This window comes from Chiloscyllium plagiosum, unplaced genomic scaffold (genome assembly GCF_037043375.1).
Source record: "Chiloscyllium plagiosum isolate Xiang-an unplaced genomic scaffold, Cpla_swu_hap1 HiC_scaffold_8, whole genome shotgun sequence".
In the NCBI taxonomy this organism is placed as follows: Eukaryota; Metazoa; Chordata; class Chondrichthyes; order Orectolobiformes; family Hemiscylliidae; genus Chiloscyllium; species Chiloscyllium plagiosum.
This window is the reverse complement of record NW_028270146.1, coordinates 8,826,937-8,850,024: the sequence shown is the minus strand read 5'-3', so window position 1 is coordinate 8,850,024 and position 23,088 is coordinate 8,826,937. Positions and strand designations below refer to the sequence as shown.

General features: G+C 44.0%; 1 protein-coding gene across 1 annotated transcript in view; it reads left to right on the top strand.

Moving 5' to 3' along the window:
* Nucleotides 1–5,862: 5,862 nt before the first annotated feature.
* Nucleotides 5,863–23,088, top strand: part of LOC122553338 (G protein-coupled receptor 4-like) — a 29,601-nt gene continuing 12,375 nt past the window's right edge. The window contains exon 1 of the mRNA XM_043696913.2: nucleotides 5,863–6,021. Coding sequence (XP_043552848.1) covers nucleotides 5,971–6,021 — 51 coding nt within the window. The 5' untranslated portion in view covers nucleotides 5,863–5,970. The remainder of the gene's footprint in view (nucleotides 6,022–23,088) is intronic.

The window sequence follows — 23,088 nt, the reverse complement described above, 5'->3', positions numbered from 1 at the left end:
CTCTTAATCCAAGGGCTTGGAAACAGAGTCAGGCTGATTCTTGTGCAGCATTGAGGGCGTACTGCACTGTCGGAGTCTTGTAGTGTCTTGCAGATGAAGCTTTAAACTGCCCTCATTTCACCGAATATAATTTAATTCAACAAGAAGTGCCCATAGTTAACAGGCTCATGGCACCTTCAAAGACAGCACGAATAACATGGGAAACGAACCAGTGCTCTCTGACACCTGGTCCTGCTGAATCCCTCTGTTGAACTGGAATGGTTCAAAGGGAGGGTGCACCAGAGACATCAGTGTCACAGCACCAACAAAAACAGGCCAATACCTGGCTGGCAAGCCTCAGAAAGATGACTAGTGGACGGGATTCAGGATGCCTCGGCCCAATCACAGTCCAGAATGTTCTAGTCATGTGTGAAATACCTCCACCAGTCAAAGCATTGATGTCAACGACAATGGCAGCTGTACTGAAAGGCTCATTGCTGACCTGTGTACGATGCTGCAGAGTGAGCTATGAATATGCTGATCAGTGGGTACCCACTGAGTTTGTGCCTGCACCATAACCATTGAATTTCTACAGATTCAGCTCCTTCCAGAGACCCAGTGGCATTGTCTGGGATTTTCTAGGGAGATAGCCAATGCATTGTTTAAGACAGCTGGAAAGTTTTGGCTGTTATCTATTCGTTTCAAGCAACATTTCCTCAAAGTGTCATCATTGTCTGATATTGCAGAGAGGGAATGTCTTGGGGCTGAAGGTCTTAGATGGGTGCCAGTCTACATTGGACAAAGATGTGAAGGAGGGAGCAGAGCAAGCAGAACAGGAGATGATTAACCTCCTGTACTACAGGCAACAAGCAGTTTAAGAGAGGCTTTAGAGACTGTAATCTGATGTTTGCCTTCAGAGATACCGGTGGAGATTGACACCTCTATTCTTGGCAAGAAATAAGTGGATCCTGCAGGTCTCATGAACAGGAGACACAGTAGGAATCTCTATGCATATTAATCAATGAGTCATAGAAGCCTAAAGTACAGAAAAAGGCCCTTTGGCCCATCAAGTCTGTACCTACCTATTCTAATTCTAATTTGGGGCGGCACGGTGGCTCAGTGGTTAGCACTGCTGTCTCACAGCGCCAGGGACCTGGGTTCAATTCCAGCCTGGGGCAACTGTCTGTGTGGAGTTTGCACATTCTCCCTGTGTCTGCGTGGGTTTCCTCCCACAGTCCAAAGATGTGCAGGTCAGGTGAATTGGCCATGCTAAATTGCCTGTAGTGTTAGGTGCATTAGTCAGAGGGGAATGGATCTGGGTGGGTTAATCTTCGGAGGGTCGATGTGGACTGGTTGGGCCGAAGGGCCTGTTTCCACACTGTAGGGAATCTAATCTAATCTAATGTAATTCCATTTTCCAGCACTTGGCCAATAGCCTTGTATGCTTTGGCCATTGGATGCTCTGACTGGAATAAACGTAGAGAAGGAGTTGAATGAGATGAGACAATAGGCATCCTGCAGAGCACTCTTGATAAGTCATAAATTGTAGGATCATACAGCACAGAACAGGTCCTTTAGCCCTTGGAGCCTGAACCCATAAAGCAACACTCGATCGATACAAGTCCCATATTCCCGTACTCGGCCCATAGCCTTGAAAGTTATGATATTTCAAGTGGTCATCCAAGTTCTTTCTTTTCAAAATATTGTGAGGATTCCTGCCTCAACACCCCTTCCAACAGAGCATTCCATACACATACCACCCTTTCACGTTAAAATTATGCCCTTTCGTTCTTGACCTTTCAACTAAGGGAAACAACTACTTTCTCTCCACCCGCTCCACGCTCCATCTTATACAACTCAGTCAGGTCCCCTTCCAGGCCTTCTTTCATCTTAAGTAAACAACCTGAGCTTATCTAACCTCTCTTCTATCTTCATTCCCAGGCAACATCCTGATGAATCTCCTCTGTACCTGCTCCAGTGCAATCAAAGCCTTCCTATATTGGGGTCAGCAGAAGAGCACACAATACAGCAGTTGTGGTCTAACCAAAGTCCTGGACAGCTCCAACATAACCTCCCTGCTCTTATAGTCTATGCCACAACTGGTAAGTGTCCCGTATGTCTTCCTAGCTATCCTAATAGCCTGTCCTGCCACACTCAGAGATGTGTGGACAAACATCCCTCTGTTTATCTGAAATTCCTAGTGTCCTGGCCACTTATTGAGTATTCTCTTGTCTTGTTACTTCTTCAAAAATGCATAACCTTGCATTTTTTAGTCTTAGAACATAGAACATAGAAGAATACAGCGCAGTACAGGCCCTTCGGCCCTCGATGTTGCGCCGATCCAAGCCCACCTAACCTACACTAGCCCACTATCCTCCATATACCTATCCAATGCCCGCTTAAATGCCCATAATGAGGGAGAGTCCACCACTGCTACTGGCAGGGCATTCCATGAACTCACAACTCGCTGAGTAAAGAACCTACCCCTAACATCTGTCCTATACCTACCCCCCGCTTAATTTAAAGCTATGCCCCCTTGTAATAGCTGACTCCATATGTGGAAAAAGATTCTCACTGTCGACCCTATCTAAACCCCTAATCATCTTGTATACCTCTATCAAGTCACCCCTAAACCTTCTTTTCTCCAATGAAAACAACCCCAAGTGCCTCAGCCTTTCCTCATACGATCTTTCTACCATAACAGGCAACATCCTGGTAAACCTCCTCTGCACCCGTTCCAGTGCCTCCACATCCTTCCTATAGTATGGCGACCAAAACTGCACACAAAACTCCAGATGCGGCCGCACCAGAGACTTATACAACTGCAACATGACCTCAGTACTCCGGAACTCAATTCCTCTACCAATAAAAGCCAGTACGCCATATGCCTTCTTCACCGCACTATTTACCTGGGTGGCAACTTTCAAAGATCTGTGTACATGGACACCAAGATCCCTCTGCTCATCCACACTACCAAGTATGTGACCATTAGCCCAGTACCCCATCTTTTTGTTACTCTTACCAAATTGAATCACCTCACACTTAGCTACATTGAACTCCATTTGCCACCTTTCTGCCCAGTTCTGCAGCTTATCTATATCCCGCTGTAACCTGCCACGTCCTTCCTCACTGTCTACAACTCCTCCGACTTTCGTATCATCTGCAAACTTGCTCACCCAACCTTCTAACCCCTCCTCCAGGTCATTTATAAAAATGACAAACAGCAATGGTCCCAAAACAGATCCTTGCGGAACACCGCTAGTGACGGCACTCCAAGATGAACCTTTGCCATCAACTACTACCCTCTGTCTTCTTCCGGCCAGCCAACTCCTAATCCAAACGTCCAACTCACCCTCAATGCCATACCTCCGTATTTTTTGAAGTAGCCTACCATGGGGAACCTTATCAAACGCCTTACTAAAATCCATATACACCACATCTACCGCTTTCCCCTCATCCACCTCCTTAGTCACCTTCTTAAAGAATTCAATAAGGTTTGTGAGGCACGACCTGCCTCACAAATGTCATTAACACCCATCTGCCTATCTGACCAGTCTGTTTCATTGTCGTGTCATCTAATACTTTCCTCCTCATTGTCAGTCACCCATTTCATGTCATCCGCACACTTACTCATCGTCTCCCCAACATTTTCCTCTGTGTTGTTTATATATATCATGAACAATAAGGGAACAAGCATTGATCTCTGTGGTACACTCACAGTACACTGGGCTCCAGTCACACAAACATCCTTCCACCACCACCCTTTGTCTCTTACCACGAAGCCAATTCTGGTTCCAACTTGCCAAGTCGTGTTTTGACTGTGGGGAAGGGCTGGTGAGATCCTGGTTGGAGGCCCAGACTCTCCTTTGGAGAGCAGGACGAACATGCCGACTCATGACCGGAATGTCATTGGCACTGCCACACCCTCAGATTTAACAACTCTGCTTCAAAATATTGCCCTGCATGTAGTAAAATGGTCAAATACACTGCACCCAATGAACGATCGAAGAAACGTTGACACTGAGCCTGGTGAGATATTGAGGCAGATGACTAAAATCAGTGCACTTGCTCAGCCTCCCCATCCAGCACCAATGCAAACACAGGCAGCAGGTAGGTATGATCCACAAGATTCAATGCAACAATCCACCCAGACCCCTTGGTAGCAATCCTGGGAGCTCTGCCACCTCAGCAGCAGATGCCTGTGAACACCACCACCAATGAGTTTCCCTCCAAACCACATCATCATGCTTTGAAGCTTTGGCATCGTCCTCACTGGCAGTGAATCCTGGAACTCCCTACCTAACAGCACTATGGATGTCCCTCCACAACACAGGCTGCTGCTGTGACAGCACCTATCTTTCTGTTAAGAGAAATGTAGTAAGGTTTAAGAAGGGAATTCCAGAATTTAACATCTAGGCACACTCACCTGTGACACGCAATCAGGCTGAGAGGCCATAGTTCGTGGTAAGTGGTAGACAGGACAATGAAGAAAATCCTTGCCATTATTGGTCAGTGCAGAGGAGGTGCAAGGTCATTGTTGCGGCTGTACAGGATTGGTTAGGCCACTTTTGGAATACTGCATTCAATTCTGGTCTCCCTGATGTAGGAAAGATGTTGTGAAACTTGAAGGGTTCCGAAAAGACTTACAAAGATATTGCCAGAGTTGGAGTGTTTAAGCTATAGGGAGAGTCTGAATAGACTGGGGCTGTTTTCCCTGGAGCATCAGAGGCTGAGGGGAGACCATATAGAGGTTGATAAAATCATGAGGGGCATGAATAGGGTAAATAGACAAGGTCTTTTCCCCAGGGTGGGGGAGTCCAGAACTACATGGAAGGCCATTTAGCCCATTGAGTTTAAGATTTAAGAGGGATCTAAGGGACAATGTTTTCACGCAGAAGGTGGTGCGTGTATGGAATGAGCTGCCAGAGGAAGTGGTGGAGGTTAGTACAATTACAGCATTTAAAAGGCATCTGGGTGGATATATGAATAGGAAGGATTTAGAGGGATATGGGCCAAATGCTGGCAAATAGGACTAGATTAATTTAGGACATCTGGTCAGCATGGACGAGTTGAACTATAGGGTCTTTATGACTCTATAACTGAGAGGAGTGCAGGTAACTCTGAAGGTTGGATAGGACAGTAGGAAATTTCAAAGATATGGAGAGATGAAGCCATGAAGGCATTTGAACTCGAGGATGCAAATTTTAAAATTAAGGTGATGCTTGATCAGGCGTTGGGCGGCACGGTGGCTCAGGGGTTGGCACTACTGCCTCACAGTGCCACAGACCTGTGTTCAATTTCAGCCTCGGGAGACTGTGTGGAGTTTGCCCATTCTCCCCATGTCTGTGTGGGTTTCCTCCAGGTGCTCCGGTTTCCTCCCACAGTCTAAATAAGACCATAAGACATAGGAGTGGAAGTAAGGCCATTCGGCCCATTGAGTCCACTCCGCCATTCAATCATGGCTGATGGGCATTTCAACTCCACTTACTCGCATTCATAAGACCATAAGACATAGGAGTGGACATAAGACCATAAGACATAGAAATATGTGCAGGTTAGGTGGATTGGCCATGCTATGTGGCTTAGGTGGATTAGCCATGGAAAATACAGGGGCAGGTTAGGCAATTGGGTCTGGATGCAACACTCTTCAGAGGATATGTGTGGATCTGATGGGCTGAATGGCCTGCTCCCACACTGTAGGGATTCTATGAGTCAATATAGGCAGTGCAGGCGATATTTGAACTTCCTTTCCTCTGCTAGACCCAGCCGACTACAACTCTCCTTGATGTGTTTCCACTACCAGCTGAAAGATCCCCACTCGTAAAACCATGTGAAGGCACACTTACATCCCTTTTCTGATCACATATTGCAAGATTTTGCTCATTCAGTGGTTTCCTGTTATAACGAGCGCACTCCCACCCAGTTGTGAGATCATCTGCTTCCTGCTCATTCTCTGTTAACGCTTAGTGCATTTAATGCGTGTTTGGAAGAATGTCTGAACGGACAACTACTACAACGAATAGTATTGAGATACTTTATAAGGTAAGTGTTTAGTCATGCACAAGAGTTGGCCAGACATAGTCTTAAGCAAACTGTGTAAAACCAAAGGCATTGTGGCATTTTTGGTTAATGATTTTTAGTTTTGAGCTGGGATTTCAGGATGAGAAGAATGTCAGAGACACGTGAACATGGAGCAGAAAATCTCAGGTTCAGCTGCTAACTCACGACCTACAACTCTGAAAGCTTACCTCCTGCCTTTTGCTCTTTCCATGGGTTAGCGCCACCTGTTATGACAAACAGGGCTTTGAAAGCACATCGTGTTTATTTTCTATGTAAAATTATATCAAACTTCCTAGTGCATGCTGTAAGAAACTAAGGCTCCATATTGGAAAGTCAGAAAGATAGCCCAATATCCTGAGTAATAGTTAAACTATCCTCAAACAGCATATCTGTAAACATGTTCTGCTATGTGACCTATGCCCTAGGCTCCAGAATTTGGTCCCCCTGTTTTCGTTTTACTCTAAACTCCTCCATGACATTCCTTCAAATCTACCTGTTTGAACATGCTGTACCAATCTTTAATCTCATTTATTTTTGTTGGGAAATATATTGCTTGCTTCTGTTTAAATTAGGCTCTTGAGTTAATCTTTAATCTGTGACAATATTTTAACTTGTAACTTTATTAATTTATTTTTCTACTTTATACTAAGAAGGACTGTAATGTTTAACTTCTAACTTAGAGTCATAGAGTCCTACAGCGCTGAGACAGGCCCTTTGGCCCAAACTGGTCCATGCCGACCAAAATGTCCGTCCACACTAACCCCATTTCCCTGCATTTAGCCCATATCCTTCTAGTCCTTTCCTATCCTTGTATTTGTCCAAATGCCTTTTAAATGTTGTTAATGTACCCACCTCAACCACTTCCTCATTCCATATGCATACCACCCTTTGTGTAAAAGAGTTGCTCCTCAGGTTCCCTTTTCTTCTTTCCCCTCTAACTATAAACTGATAGCCTCTAGTCCTCGATTCCCCAACCCTGGGGAAAAGACTGATTGCATTCACCCTACCCATGGCCTCTCATGGTCTTAGGCACCTCTATGGGGTATTCCTCCCCCCCCAAACCTCAATCTCCTACTCTCTAAAGAAATAAGTCCTAGCTTGTCCAACCTCTCCCTATAACTCAGACCATTGAGTCCTGGCAACATCCTTGTAAATTTCTTCTACACTCTTTCCATTTTAGTAACATCCTTCCTCTAGCAAGGTGACCAAAACTGAACACAATATTCCAAGTGTGGCCTCACCAACGTGCTGTATAACTGCAACATAACTTCCCAACTTCTATACGTTATTGGGATTGTACTATAGGCCCCCACTGGAGACTCTCACTGATGATGTTATCTAGTCATGGTGATGAAACGTCTGAAAACAAACATTCCAGTTCAGCGAGCTAACTTACATCCACATCAACCTGAGCTTCAAATCTTCTCAAAACTTGCTAAGAGGAACACGATTGCAGGAAGACTGGGGAGACCTGCAGGAGTAATAGGATTGTCATAGGAGGGGATTTTAATGTTCCTAACATAGACTGGGATTGCCATAACGCAAAGAGTTTAGATGGGGTGGAATGTATTAGTGCATTCAGGAAAGTTTCTTCAAGCAGTATATGGAGTGTGCTATTTGGAAAAGGGGCAAAACATGGTCTAATCTTGGGAAATAGGGCAGGACAGGTGATGGAGGTGACAGCATGGGAGCACTTTGGGACCAGTGACCATAGTTCTATTAATTTTTAAATAGTTATGGAGATGGACAAAACTGGCTGACTGATGAAAGCCAGTGTGCCAAAAGCCTTCTTCACTGCCCTGTCTATCAGTGATTTCCCTTTCAGAGACCCGTGCATCTGAACTCCAAAGTCGCTCTGTTCCATTATACTCTTTAATCATTATTCATTCATCAGGCTTTTGCCCGAAACATCGATTCTCCTGCTGCTTGGATGCTGCCTGACCTGCTGTGCTTTTCCAGCACCACACTCTCGATTCTACACATACATGTCCACTTTGGTCCTTGAGGGGTCTTCTAGTTATTCTTTTTCCTTTAATATACTTAAGGAACCTCTTTAGACAAATGACATCGGTAGGAATAGGGATGAGGTCCTGCAGAGTGATTATAGAGAGCTAGGAACAAAAGTTAAAAAGCAGGACCTCGTCGATGGTAATCTCCGGATTACTTCCAGTCCCACAAACTAGTGAGGGTGAGAACAGGAGAATATGGCAAATGAATGCATGGCTAAAGAATTGGTGTAGGGGGCAGGGATTCAGATTTATAGATCATTGGGATATTTTTCTGGGGACAGGTTGCATCTGAACTGAGGGGGAAACCAATATCTTGGCAGCCATGTTTACCAGTGCTGCAAGGAAGGGTTTAAACTAGATTCATGGGGATCCTCAACAGCAGGGAGGCAAGTTTGAGGCTGGAAGGAGATACAGTAATCAGAAATAGTAAAGTAAAGAAACCAGTAAGATTGGAACGGGACAGGGAGCAAGGAATGCCTGTTGGATTAAATTGCACTGGGATATTATAGCCATTACAGAAACATGGCTAAGGGAGGGACAGAGTTGAGAGTGTGTTGTTGAAAAAGCACAGCAGGTTAGGCAGCATTCAAGGAGCAGGAACATCAATGTTTCAGGCTGGAGCCCTTCACCTCGGGACAGGACTGGCAGCTTAATGTGCCAGGGTACAGGTGCTTTAGCCGGGACAGAGGTGGTGGAAGGAGGGGAGGGGGGGGGGGTTGCATTTTTGATTGAGATGAGTATCACAGCAGTAATCAGAGATGAAATAACTGAAGGATCATCCAGTGAGGCTTTGTGGGTGGAACTAAGAAATAAGAAGGGGGCGATGACGTTATTAGGGTTGTACTACAGGCCCCCACTGAAGACTCTCACTGATGATGTTACCTAGTCATGGTGATGAAACAAACCTTCCAGCTCAGTGAGCTAATTTACATCCATATCATCAACCTGAGCTTCAAATCTTCTCAAAACTTGCTAAGAGGAACAGAATTGCAGGGAGACTGGGGAGACCTGCAGGAGTAATAGAGTTGACATAGTAGGGGATTTTAATGTTCCTAACATAGACTGGGATTGCCATAACGCAAAGAGCTTAGATGGGGTGGAATGTGTTATGTGTATTCAGGAAAGTTTCCTCAAGCAGTATATGGAGTGTGCTATTTGGAAAAGGGCAAAACATGGTCTAATCTTGGGAAATAGTGCAGGACAGGTGATGGAAGTGACAGCATGCGAGCACTTTGGGACCAGTGACCATAGTTTTTTTAAAATTTTTAAATAGTTATGGAGAAGGACAAAACTGGTCTACAGGTTCATGTTCTAAATTCGGGCAGAGTGAATTTTGATGGAATTAGACAGGAGCTTGCAGGGGTTGATTGGAGTAATTTGCAGGTAAAGGGACCTCCAGCAAGTGAGAGGCCTTCAAAAGTGAGATAGCTGGAGTTCAAAGTCCGTATGTTCCTCTGAGGGTGAGGGGCAAGGTTGGCAGGAATAGGGTACCCTGGATGACAAAAGATATTGAGGCTTTAACCAGAAAAAAGGAGGAGACATGGCTCTGGTACAAGCAGCTGGGATCAAGGGAATCCCTGGAGGTATGTAGGGGATACAGGAGGTGACTGAAGAAGGAAATCAGGAGGGTGAAAAGGGGACACGAGATAGCCTTGGCTGAGAAGGTTAGAGTGAATCCAAAAAAAAGCTTTATTTCTTTATTTTTCTACTTTGTTTCTAAGTTGTTGTACCTTTACATCTAAGATGGCACCAGAACTGGTGACATAATTCATTTCCCACTGTACTCCTGTAGTTGAATACATGTGACAATAAAATCTAATTCTAATTCTTCTTTGATTCATGTCAAACTTTGGCATGATATAGAAATAACTTCACAGAAGCCAGTATCCTGACATTATATTTACTGGTGCACAGTAAAGTGGTTGTGGCCAGCCAGCTCAGAGTCAGTCTCCCAAACTGAGGAGATTCCAAATCCCCTGTTTATAAATATGACTTAGAGGTGCCAGTGTTGGACTGGGATGGACACAACACCAGGTTATAGTCCAACAGGTTAATTTGGGGGCACTAGCTTTCGGAGTTCTGCCTCTTTATCAGGTGGTTGTGGAGCAGAATCATAAGACACAGGATTTATAGCAACAGGATTGCAGTATCATAAAATGTAATATTAAACAAACTTAGCTTGAGTCTTTGATCTGTTAGAATGATCATGTTAGTTTCAGTTTTTTCATATATAAATCTCAGAACTTTTTTAAAGTTACATTCTCAAGATATCTTTAAAAATAGGTGCCATCTCAGCTCAGATTGAAGGTGTGGCACTTGACCTGAGCTAGTGCTTTCAAATAAACCTGTTGGACTACTACCTGGTGTTGTGTGACTTTTAACTTTGTTTATATATAGTCATAGAGTCACAGAGGTGTACAGCACAAAACCACACCCTTTAGTACAAATTGTCCATGCCGATGAGATATCCTAAATTAATAAAGTCCCATTTGCCAGCACTTGGCCCATATCCCTCCACACCCTTCCTATTCATATATCCATCCAGATTCCTTTTAAATGTTGTAATTGTACCAGCCTCCATCACCTCCTCTGGCAACTCATTCCATACACATACCACCCTCTGCGTGAAAAAGTTTCCCCTTTGGTTCCTTTTAAATCTTTTCCCCTCTTACCCTAAACCTATGCCCTCTAGTTCTGGACTCTCCCACCCCATGTCTATTTACCCTATCCATGCCTCTCATTATTTTATAAACATTTATTAGGTCACCCTTCAGCCTCCAACACTCCAGGGAAAACAGCCCCAGCCTATTCGGCCTCTCCCTATAGCTCAAATCCTCCAATCCTGGCAACATCCTTGTAAATCTTTTCTGAACCCTGTCAAGTTTCACAACATATTTCCAATAGGAAGGAAACCAGAATTGCACACAGTATTCCAAATGTGGCCTAACCAATGTCCTGCACAGCTGTAACATGACCTCCCAACTCCTATACTCAATACTCTGACCAATAAAGGAAAGCATACCAAACACCTTCTTCACTATCCTATCTACCTGCGACTCTACTTTCAAGGAGCTATGAACCTACACTCCAAGGTCTCTTTGTTCAGCAACACTCCCCAGGGCCCTACCATTAAGTGATTTGCCTTTCCAAAATTCAGCACTTCACATTTTTCTAAATTAAACTTCATCTGCTACTCCTCTGATCAAGATCCTGTTGTAATCTGAGGTAACCTTTTTCACTGTCCACTACACCTCCAATTTTGGTGTTGTCTGCAAACTTACTAACTATAACTCCTATGTTCACATCCAAATCATTTATTTAAATGACAAAAAGCAGTGGATCTAGCACCGATCCTTGTGGCACTCCACTGGTCACAGGCCTCCAGTCTGAAAGGGAACACTCCACCACCACCCTCTGTCTTCTATCTTCAAGCCCATTCTGTATCCAAATGGCTAGTTCTCCTTGCGTTGCATGTGATCTGACCTTGCTAACCAGTCTACCACGAGGAACATGGTCAAATACCTTACTGAAGTCCATATAGATCACATCCACTACTCTGCCCTTATCAATCCTCTTTGTTACTTCTTCAAAAAACTCAATTAAGTTAATGGGATACAATTTCCCACACACAAAGTCATGTTAATTATCCATAATCAGTCCTTGCCTCTCCAAGTACATGTAAATCCTATCCTTCAGGATTCCCTCCAACAACTTGCCCACCACCAATGTCGGGCTCACCAATCTATATTCCCTTGCATTTCTTTACCACCTTTCTTAAATAGTGGCACCACGTTAGCCAACCTCCAGTCTTCCGGCACCTCACCTGTGACTATCGATGATAGAAATATCTCAGCAAGGGGCCCAGCAATAACTTCCCTAGCTTCCCACCGAGCTCTAGGATACACTTGATCAGGTCCTGGGGTTTTATCCACCTTTATGCATTTTAATTTTAAGACATCCAGCACGTCCTCCTCGATAATATGGACACATTTCAAGATGTCACCATCTATTTTCCCACATTCTGTATCTTCCATATCCTTCTCCATAGTAAACACTAATTGCAAAATACTGGTTTAGTATCTCCCCCATCTCTTGCGGTTTCATACATCGGCTGCATTGCTCATCTCTAGGGGCCCTATTCTCTCCCTAGTTACTCTTTTGTCCTTAATGTAATTCTTTTGGATTCTCCTTAAGCCTATTTGCCAAAGCTACCTCATATCCCCTTTTTGCCCTCCTGATTTCTCTCTTAAGTATGCTCCTACTGCCTTAATACTCTTCAAAGGATTCACTTGATCCCTGCTGTCTATACTTGACATATGCTTTCCTTTTTTTGACCAAAACCTCAATTTCTGTAGTCATCCAGCATTCCTTACATTTACCAGCCTTGTCTTTCACCCTAACAGGAACATACTGTCTCTGGACTCTTGTTATCTCATTTCTGAAAGCTTCCCATTTTCCAGCTGTCCCTTTACCTATGAATATCCATCCCCAATCAACTTTTGAAAGTTCTTGCCTAATATCATCAAAATTGGCCTTTCTCCAATTTAGAACTTTATCTTTTAGATCTCGTCTATCCTTTTCCATCACTATTTTAAAACTAATAGAATTTTGGTCGCTGACCCGAAAGTGCTCCCCCACTGACACTCAGTCACCTGTCTACCTTATTTCCCAAGAGTAGGTCAAGTTTTGCACCTTCTCTTGCAGGTACATCCACATACTGAATCAGAACATTTTCTTGTACCCACTTAACAAATTCCTCTCCATCTGCATCTGTCAGCCAGATGATCCCTGATTGGCCCAGGTTAACAACCCCAGTTAAGGATCTAATAGTCCATGAGATCTACCTGGTTCCAATCACCACAAATACTTTGCTGTAAAGGTTTTACGGTGCTAAAATTCCTGTATAAATAATTTGTTTTTTTTTTCTGTTCCTGAAAGGGATTTAGGTAACTTCCATGACATACTTTTTCAAATCTTTCTGATTGTGATGTTACTTTAAGAGATGTATTTTATCAATTTATTTATGAAGAGAGGTTGAGACAGAGGTAAAGAGCAGTCTACTCAGAGCCAATAACGTAAACAGTGTGTGAGGCCTTGGGTTTTCTTTTAAGTTGGAACAATAGGAGCAGCCTGAATGGGTGGAGTCAGGCTCGCACAGAACCAGGGTTTTAATTTAGTTTTCGGTAGTTGCTGGGGTCTTGAAGCCAGTTGTGAAAGCTGTTACATCTTTCTGTCTTTGTTGCTAGTATTGCCTGTGAGACAATCTGTTTTACTGACTTTGCCTTGGCCAAGGGTGTGTTAAAAGTTAGACTTCTTTATTTTGTTTGTATTTAAACTGTAGTGTAAGAATAAGGTGTGTTTGGCTTAAAGCCAAGTAGTGTGATGAATTGAATTACATCCAGAACACAGCACTTTACACTTGCCTTTAAATAAGATAAAAGGTAGGGTCTAGGCTGTCTCCTTGATATATATCTGCCGGAGGTCTGGTTCTGAATCATAACATGACCCCCACAGCAACTCCACACATGTGTGTGCTAATCCAGAAACATGCATGTGCACCGTTCATGTAAATGTCTACACTTGGAGTATTGTGTACAGTTCTGGTCACCGCATTATAAGAAAGCTGTGGAAGCTTTGGAAAGGGTACAGAGGGCATTTACTAGATGTTGCCTGGTATGGAGGGAATGTCTTATGAGGAATTAGTATGACAGAGATTAGTATGACAGGGCGGCGCAACATCGAGGGCTGAAGGGCTTGTACTGCGCTGTAATGTTCTATGTTCTATGTACATCATATGCAAAGAGAAGAATTGTGATTTTGAAACAGAGTTCAACAGAGGGAGGAGTGGTCACGGGGAGGGGAACAGGGCAGAGAGAATGTTGGTAGGGGACTGCAGTAGAACGAGAGAGGTCGAGAATTGTTGGGGGGGCAGGTATGAGGACACGGGATGGCAGTGTGAGGAAGAGGGAGAGAGGACAGGCAGCAAAGGGGTAGGTAATGTCCAGGAGGCTCACAACTCCTCTTGCCCCCATACCCTCCCCTTGTCCCTCATACCCATGTCCCATTGGCTTCCCCTGTCCCCTCCCTGTCAGACCCTGCTCCTCTGCCTCCTCTCTCTATCCCCACATACAGTGACAACAAATTGTTTATATTTGTGTCCCCCGCATTCCTGTTGCTCACACAAATTTAACCGGTGCACAGTGTACATGCACTGGTGTCAGCAAAGACAGCCTTAAATTCCTTTCAACAAGGTAAGCTCAACAGTCCTAAACCACCTTCCTATCTCAGGAGCAACTGTTTTACACATTCAGCACCTGCCATGACTTTGACAAAAAATGCCCAAAGTGAAGATAAAAAGCTTCTTTCCCCCCAGTATATGACTGCTGAAAAACAACTTCAGGATCTTCTATCTGACAGCCAAATTCAGGACACTCTTCATTTTACTCACTCATAAAACTTTCCAAACGTATCTGTGTCAACTCTCCAAATGAGTAATTCACTTAGACTTATAGTGAGTCATAGAGTTTTTACAGCATGACCCTTTGGCCCTTGGTGTCCACACCATCACCAATCAACAAACATCCATCTACTCTAATACCTTTTTCCAGCACTTGGTTATATGCTGTGAGCTTGTATGCTGTGCCATTCCAAGTGTACATCGAAATACGTCTGAAATATCTGGAGTGTTCCTAACTTTGCCACCCTTTTAGACAGTGAGTTCCAGATACCCACCACCCTCTGGATGAAATCAAGTTTTCTCTAATCTCCTGGTGCTATTCTCTTGCCGTCCCCTCATAGCTCTGCATGTTCTTCATAAACATTTCATAAAACAGTCTGATTCCATCTGGAACTCTTAATCGAAGTGTATTCTCTAAACTCTTAGGAAATGCATTCCAATCTTTAACCATTCATCTGCACATAAAAGACTTTCCTCATGTCACTTGTGCTCCTTTTCCCTATTACTTTGAATCTGCACCCTCTTGTTCTTAGTCTGGGTGAAGAAGTTTCTCCTCAACTCTGTTCTAAGTGGCCTACCCCTTATTTTTAAACTGTGTCCTCTGGTTCGGCACACACCCATCAACGGAAACATGTTTCCTGCCTCCAGAGTGTCCAATCCTTTAATAATCTTATATGTCTCAGTCAGATCCCCTCTCAGCCGTCTAAACTCAAGCATATACAAGCCCAGTTGCTCCAATCTTTCAGCGTAAGATAGTCCCGCTATTCCTGGAATTGACCTTGTGAACCTATGCTGCACTCCCTCAATAGCCAGAAAGTCTTTCCTCAAATTCGGAGACCAAAACTGCGCACAATATTCCAACTGCGGTCTCACCAGGACCCTGTACACCTAGAGAAGGACCTCTTTGCTTCTATACTCAATTCCTCTTGTTATGAAGGACAGCATGCCATTAGCTTTCCCCACTGTCTGCTGTACCTGCATGCTTGCCTTCATTGACTGATGTACAAGAACACCTAGATCTCGTTGTACCGTCTCGTTACCTAATTTGACTCCATTTAGGTAGTAATCTGCCTTCCTGTTCTTGCCGCCAAAGTGGATAACCACACATTTATCCACATTAAACTGCATCTGCCATGCATCTGACCACTCACCTAACTTGTCCAGGTCACCCTGTAATCTCCTAACATCCTCATCACATTTCACCCTGCCGTCCAGCTTTGTGTCATCAGCAAATTTGCTAATATTACTTTTAATACCTTCATCTATATCATTAATGTACATTGTAAAAAGCTGCGGTCCCAGCACTGATCCCTGTGGCACACCACTGGTCACCGCCTGCCATTCCGAAAGGGAGCTGTTTATCACTTCTCTGTTGTTTCCTGGCAGCCAACCAATTTTCAATCCAAATCAGTATTTTGTCCCCAATACCATGTGCCCTAATTTTGCTCACTAACCTCCTATGTGGGACTTTATCAAAGGCTTTCCGAAAGTCCAAGTATACTACATCCACTGGAGTTCCCCTGTCTATCTTCAGAGTTACATCCTCAAAAAATTCCAGAAGATTAGTCAAGCATGATTTCCCCTTCATAAATCCATGCTGACTCTGTCCTATCCTATTACTGCTATCCAGATGTGTCGTAATTTCGTCCTTTATAATTGACTCCAGCATTTTTCCCACCACTGAGGTCAGACTAACTGGTCTATAATTCTCTTTTTTCTCTCTCCCTCCTTTCTTAAAAAGTAGGACAACATTAGCCACTCTCCAATCCGCAGGAACTGATCCTGAATTGATAAAACATTGGAAAATGATCACCAACGCATCCACGATTTCTCGAGCCACCTCCTTCAGTACCCTGGGATGTAGACCATCAGGGCCCGGAGACTTATCAACCTTCAGACCTAACAGTCTCTCCAACACCATTTCCTGCCAAATATAAATTCCCTTCAGTTCAGGTCCTTCAGCCACTAGTACATCTGGGAGATTGCTCATGTCGTCCCCAGTGAACACAGATCTAAAGTACCAATTCAACTCTTCTGCCATTTCTTCATTCCCCGTAATAAATTCACCCGTTTCTGTCTTCAAGGGCCCAATTTTAGTCGTAACCATTTTCTTTCTTTTCACATACCTAAAAAAGCCTTTACCACCCTCCTTTATATTTTTGGCCAGTTTACCTTCGTACCTTATTTTTTCTTTGCATATTTAGTTTTAGTTATCCTCTTTAGTTCTTTTATCCTTTTTAGTTATCCTCTGTTGTTCTTTAAAAGCTTTCCAAGTCCTCCATTTTCCCACTCATCTTTGCTATGTTATACTTTTTCCCTTTTGTCTTTATATGGTCCTTAACTTCCCTCGTCACCCCTGCCTCCCCTTAGGATCTTTCTTCCTCTTTGGAATGAACTGATCCTGCATCTTCTGCATTATACACAGAAATACCTGCCATTGTTGCTCCACTGCCATCCCTGCTAAGGTATTGCACCATTGAACTTTGGCCAGCTCCTCCCTCATAGCTCCATAGTTCCCCTTATTCAACTGAAATATTGTCACTTCCGATTATACCATCTCCCTTTCAAACAGCAGATTAAAGCTTATTGTATTGTGGTCACTCCCTCCTAATGGCTCCTTTACTTCAAGGTCCCTAATAATCCGGTTCATTGCACAGCATCAGATCCAGAATTGTTTTCTCCCTGGTCGGCTCCAGCACAAGCTGTTCTAAAAATCCACCTCAGAGGCACTCCACAAACTCCCTTTCTTGGGGTCCAGTACCATCCTGATTCTCTCAGTCTACCTGCATGTTGAAACCTCCCATAACAACTGTAGTAATATCTTTGCGACAGGCCAATTTCAGCTCCTTATTCAACTTACACACTACATCCAGGCTACTGTATGGGGGCCTGTAGATAACTCCCATTAGGATCTTTCTACCCTTAGAATTTCTCAGCTCTATCCACACTGACTCTACATCCCCTGACTCTAGGTCCCCCCCACGCAAGGGACTGAATATCATCCCTTACCAACAAGGCCACCTCACCCCCTCTGCCCGTCAGTCTGTCCTTACGATAGCACATATAGCCTTGAATATTAATTTCCCAGGCCCTGTCCACTTGAAGCCAAGTCTCCGTTATCCCCACAACATCGTAACTGCCAATTTCCAAATGAGCTTCAAGCTCATCCACCTCATTTCTAATGCTTCGTGCATTCATATATAATATTTTTAATTTGTTACTCCCCTCACCCTTCCTATCAATCCCTATTTCACTTGACCTTACGGCATGATCCTTTTTTAAGTTTTCTGCTCCATTGATTCCGTTGTCTTTCTTGACATCTCTTGTTCTAACTTTCCCTTTAACTTTCTTCTTAAACTTCCAGTTTGTCCCCTCCCCCTGCTATTTAGTTTAAACGTAGCTGTGTTGCAGTGGCAAACCTACTTGCCAGAATGCTGGTCCCCCACCTATTAAGGTGCAACCCGTCCCTCTTGTATAATTTATCCTTACCGCTAAACATACCCCAGTGATCCAAGAATTTAAATCCTTACTTCCTGCACCAGTTCCCCAGCCACACATTCAAGTCCATTATCTCCCTGTTCCTGTCCTCTCCAGCCCGAGGAACTGGAAACAAACCGGAGATAACCTGGACGTCCTGCTTTTCAGCCTTTTTCCGAGTTCTCCTATGTCCCGCTATAGAATGTCCCTCCTCTTCTTCCCGACATCATTTGTGCCGACATGCATCATCACGTCTGGCTCTTCACCTTCGCCCTTGAGGATTTGCTGCACTCTGTCTGCGATATCCTTAATCCTAGCACCAGGAAGGCAACACACCATCCTCAAATCCCGCCTGTTGCCGCAGAAACCCCTTTCAGTCCCTCTCACTATGGAATCTCCTATTACCATGGCTCTGTGTGATGTCTGACTCCTCGGCTCTGCCTCCACGCCAATTTCTGATTGGCAGACCTGACCGCCTCGCAGACTGGCAGTGATGTCTGTCTCTACGGTTTCCAAGAGATTCAACCTGTTCCTGACAGGTACTTCCCCCGGGGTCCCTTGCATTTGTCTCATCTCTGCCTTCCTCATCGTCTTCTCCCTTCTACTCTCTTCTGGTATGCTCGGTGTAATAACCTTGCTGAAGGTCCTGTCCAGAAAGATCTCGTTCTCTGGGATGAGCCTGAGGTCATTTAGTTCTTTCTTCAGTGCTGCAATATGCTCTGTCAGAAGCTGAACGTGTACACACTTTCCACAGTTATACGAGACAGCTACACCAGAGTCCCTGACCTCCCACATCATGCACGCAGTACACTGAATCAGCTTGGCAGTCATGTCTTCACCCTCTTCAACTGTGGCGTAATCACTTCACTCAACTTCTTTGTCAAAGACTCCTGAGCCAAAGACTCGCTCTTTTCTCAATAGAAACTACCCTCGACCCCTGTGTTTTGTTGCAAGTCTGTGGACTTTTAATTTAGGTTAGAGGAGGGGGGTGGGAAGGAGGCCCTACTGTGTAGGACCTGGGGCCTAGAACAAGCCTACTTAAATAACACTCACCCACCTTCCCAACAGCCTCTGTGCTCCGACTTCACTTCCGCCCAGCTCCCGCCGCTCTCTGCTGCAAAAAAAGGAAACTACCCTAGCTTCTCTGATTTATCTTCATAACTGAAGTTTCATAACTGAAGCATCCTGCGTCTTTTCTGCACTCTCATCATAAATTTCACATCCAAAAGCCCAAAACTGGACAAAATTCAGATTGGTTCCACAGGTCAGCGCAACATCGAGGGCCGAAGGACCTGCACTGCACTGTAATGTTCTGTGTTCCATGTTCTAAAATACTCCAGCTGAAGCTTAACTAGTGTCATGTACAAATTCAACATCACATCCTTACTATTTTAATCTGTGGCCCTATTGATAAAACCCAGGATTAAGTACTTTATTAACTGCACTCCCAATCTATCCTGCAGTCTACAAAAGTGTAAAAGTGTATATATCCAGGTTGAAAGGCATGTATAATCTATTATTGTTATTTTGGATTTTGAAATTTTTTAAGGAGAATTTGACTTACATTCTAAGAAGGTAATTTTTTTTGTTTTGGTCAGAAAGTCATTTGAAACAGTATAATTAAGACGGAGATAGATAGGTTCTTGTTTGTCAAAGGGATCAAGGGTTATGGGGAGAAGCCAGGAGAATGGGTTTGAGAAATTTATCAACTATGATTGAATGGTGGAGCTGACTTGATGGGCTGAATGGCCTAATTACTGCTTCTATGTCGTATGGTCTTATAACTTAATACATCAATTCCAAGAAAGCATATGGTCCAGTCAAGTGCCTAACAGGATAGTTGTGTGAATTGATAGAAAGTTTGTTCTGTTGAGTTTGCAACTGACAGAAAAGACAGACCAGGGACCATTTGGCTTCATTTCAAAGAGTCAGGCGTTTATTCAAAAGAGAAGTTTTCTCTTAACAAAAGGGGTTTAGTTTGTGAGGCAGCACCAATAAAGTACGCTATATGCCAGCTGAGGCTGTACAAGTGTCTTATACATGTAGAATATAACCTTCCTGCTTTTGTACTTCAAAACTCTATTAATCCCTCTAGAAATAGACCATTAGATTATTGAGTTTGCTTTGCCATTCAATACTAACCTAGCTGATCCCGGCTGTAGTTTGAATTCCACATTCGCATTGACATTCGATAATCTTTCATTTCTCTGCCTAACAACAACCTACTGTACATTGCAGTAGTTCAGAAAGACAGCTCACCACCACCTTCTCAAGGACATTTGGGGAATGTGCAATAAAATGTGCTCGCTTTGCCAGCAACACCCACTTCCTGAAAATTAGTTGGGGAAATAAAATAAACAAGTGCTTTGTATTTTTAATTACTCTGAAGAAGTATTGGGTGAATATGAAAGTCAACAATTGAGCAACTTGCATTTTAATACCATCTTTCTTGGAGTATTCCAGCTGATAAAGCAGTGTTCATTGAAGTGTAGGCACTGTTCCAATGGAGCATACGACAGCCAATTGCAAATTGAACACAACATGATCTCATGAGTTAAAATCCTGGAATTCCCTTCCTCAAGGCATTGTGGGTCTACCTGCAGCACATGGCCTGCAGCGGTTCAAGAAGGCAGCTCACCCCCACCTTCTCAAGGGGCAACTGGGACGGGCAGTAAATGGTGGGCCCAGCTAGTGACACCCATGTCCCATGAATAAATAAAAAAGTATCAGTAATGTGATCATGATATTTTTTATTCACATGTTCACTTCTTCACACTGAGGTCTGTGTGCTGTAGGTAGACCCACAATGCCCTGAGGGAAGGAATTCCAGGATTCTGATCCAGTCAGACTGAACAAGCAGCGATAGATTTCCAAGTCAGGATGGTTATGAACCAGACCAAATTGGACCCTATCTTTTTCCTATTTTAAAGATAAATGTAACATGTTTCAGATGCAATGCAATTAGAGTCATAGAGACGAACAGCATGGAAACAGACCTTTCAGTCCAACTCATCCATGCTGCCCAGATATCCCAACCCAATCTAAACCCACCTGCCAGTACCTGGCCCATATCTCTCCAAACCCTTCCTATTCATATACCCATCCAAATGCCTCTTAAATGTTGCAATTGTACCAGCCTCCACCACATCCTCTGGCAGCTCATTCCATACATGTACCACCCTCTGCATGAAAAAGTAGCCCCTTAGGTCTCTTTTATATCTTTCCCCTCTCACCCTAAACCTATGCCCTTTAGTTCTGAACACTCCCACCCCAGAGAAAAGACTTTGTCTATTTACCCTATCCATGCCCCTCATGATTTTATAAACTCTATAAGGTCACCCTCAGCCTCCGATGCTCCAGAGAAAACAGCCCCAGCCTGTTCAGCCTCTCCCTGTAGCTCAAATCCTCCAAGCCTGGCAACATCCGTGTAAATCTTTTTTGAACCCTTGCACGTTTTACAATACCTTTCCGATAGGAAGGAGACCAGATTTGCACGCAATATTCCAACAGTGGCCTAACCAATGTCCTGCACAGCCACAACATGACCTCCCAACTCCTGTACTCAATACTCTGACCAATAAAGGAAAGCATACCAAACACCTTCTTCACTATCTTATCTACCTGCAACTCCACTTTCAAGGAGCTATGAACCTGCACTCCAAGGTCTCTTTGTTCAGCAACACTCCCTAGGACCTTACCATTAAGTGTATAAGTCCTGCTAAGATTTGCTTTTCCAAAATGCAGCACCTCGCATTTATCTGAATTAAACTCCATCTGCCACTTCTCAGCCCATTGGCCCATCTGAATTGATCCCGTTGTAATCTGAGATAACCTTCTTTGCTATTCACTACACCTCCAATTTTGGTGTCATATGCAAACTTATTAACTATACCTCTTATGCTCACATCTGAATCATTTATATAAATGGCAAAAAGTTCTGCTCCTGGGCCCGACCAAACTGGCCATAAACAGGTCCAGGCAGTGGGCTGTGGAGAGAGTCGTTAGGGCCGACTGCCTGCCCCTCTTCCACGGCTACATCCGAGCCTTGGTGTCCCTGGAGAAGGAGCACGCGGTGTCCACCAACACCCTGGAGTTGTTCAGGGAGAGGTGGGCGCCGCAGGGAGTGGAGTGTATTATTTCCCCCACAACTCTATTTTGATTTAGTCCCTGCCCTCCCCCTTCACTGTTTGATCACGCAGCACTGCCCTCTGATGTGAAGGGCACTGCTTGTCACTGGCCACTCGGGTGTTTCCTTTCTTTCTGGTGGTGGAAATTGAATAAAGATTTGTACACCTGTTGTCTTTCATTGTGTCTCACACCTGCACACACACCAGATGGGTGCTGGGGAAAAGTATAAGCACTACTGTAGTTAGGCGGGAGTGTGGGGGAGAAAGAAAGAAAAAAAGTGATGAAAAGTGGTGGACCCAGCACCGATCCTTGTGGCACTCCACTGGTCACAGGCCTCCAGTCTGAAAAACAACCCTCCACCACCACCCTCTGTCTTCTACCTATGAGCCAGTTCTGTATTCAAATGGCTAGTTCTCCCTGTATTCCGTGAGATCTAACCTTGCTAATCAGTCTCCCATGGGGAAGCTTGTCAAAAGCCTTACTGAAGTCCATATAGATCACATCTACCGCTCTGCCCTCATCAATCCTCTTTGTTACTTCTTCATAAAACTCAATCAAGTTTGTGAGACATGATTTCCCACACTCAAAGCCATGTTGACTATCCCTAATCAGTCCTTGCCTTTCCAAATACATGTACATTCTGTCCCTCAGGATTCCCTCCAACAATTTGCCCACCACCGAGGTCAGGCTCACCGGTCTATAGTTCCCTGGCTTATCCTTAACACCTTTCTTAAACAGTGGCACCATGTTAGTCAACCTCCAGTCTTTCAGCACCTCACCTGTGACTACCAATGATACAAGTATCTCAGTAAGAGGCCCAGCAATCACTTCTCTAGCTTCCCACAGAGTTCTAGGGTCAAATCAGATTTGAAGCAAAACACACTTTATTCATCCACTATAGTTAAAATACAACAAAAGAAAGAAGGAATAAGGATAACTTGAATCTATTGGAAAACATAACAGAATAATAGATACAGT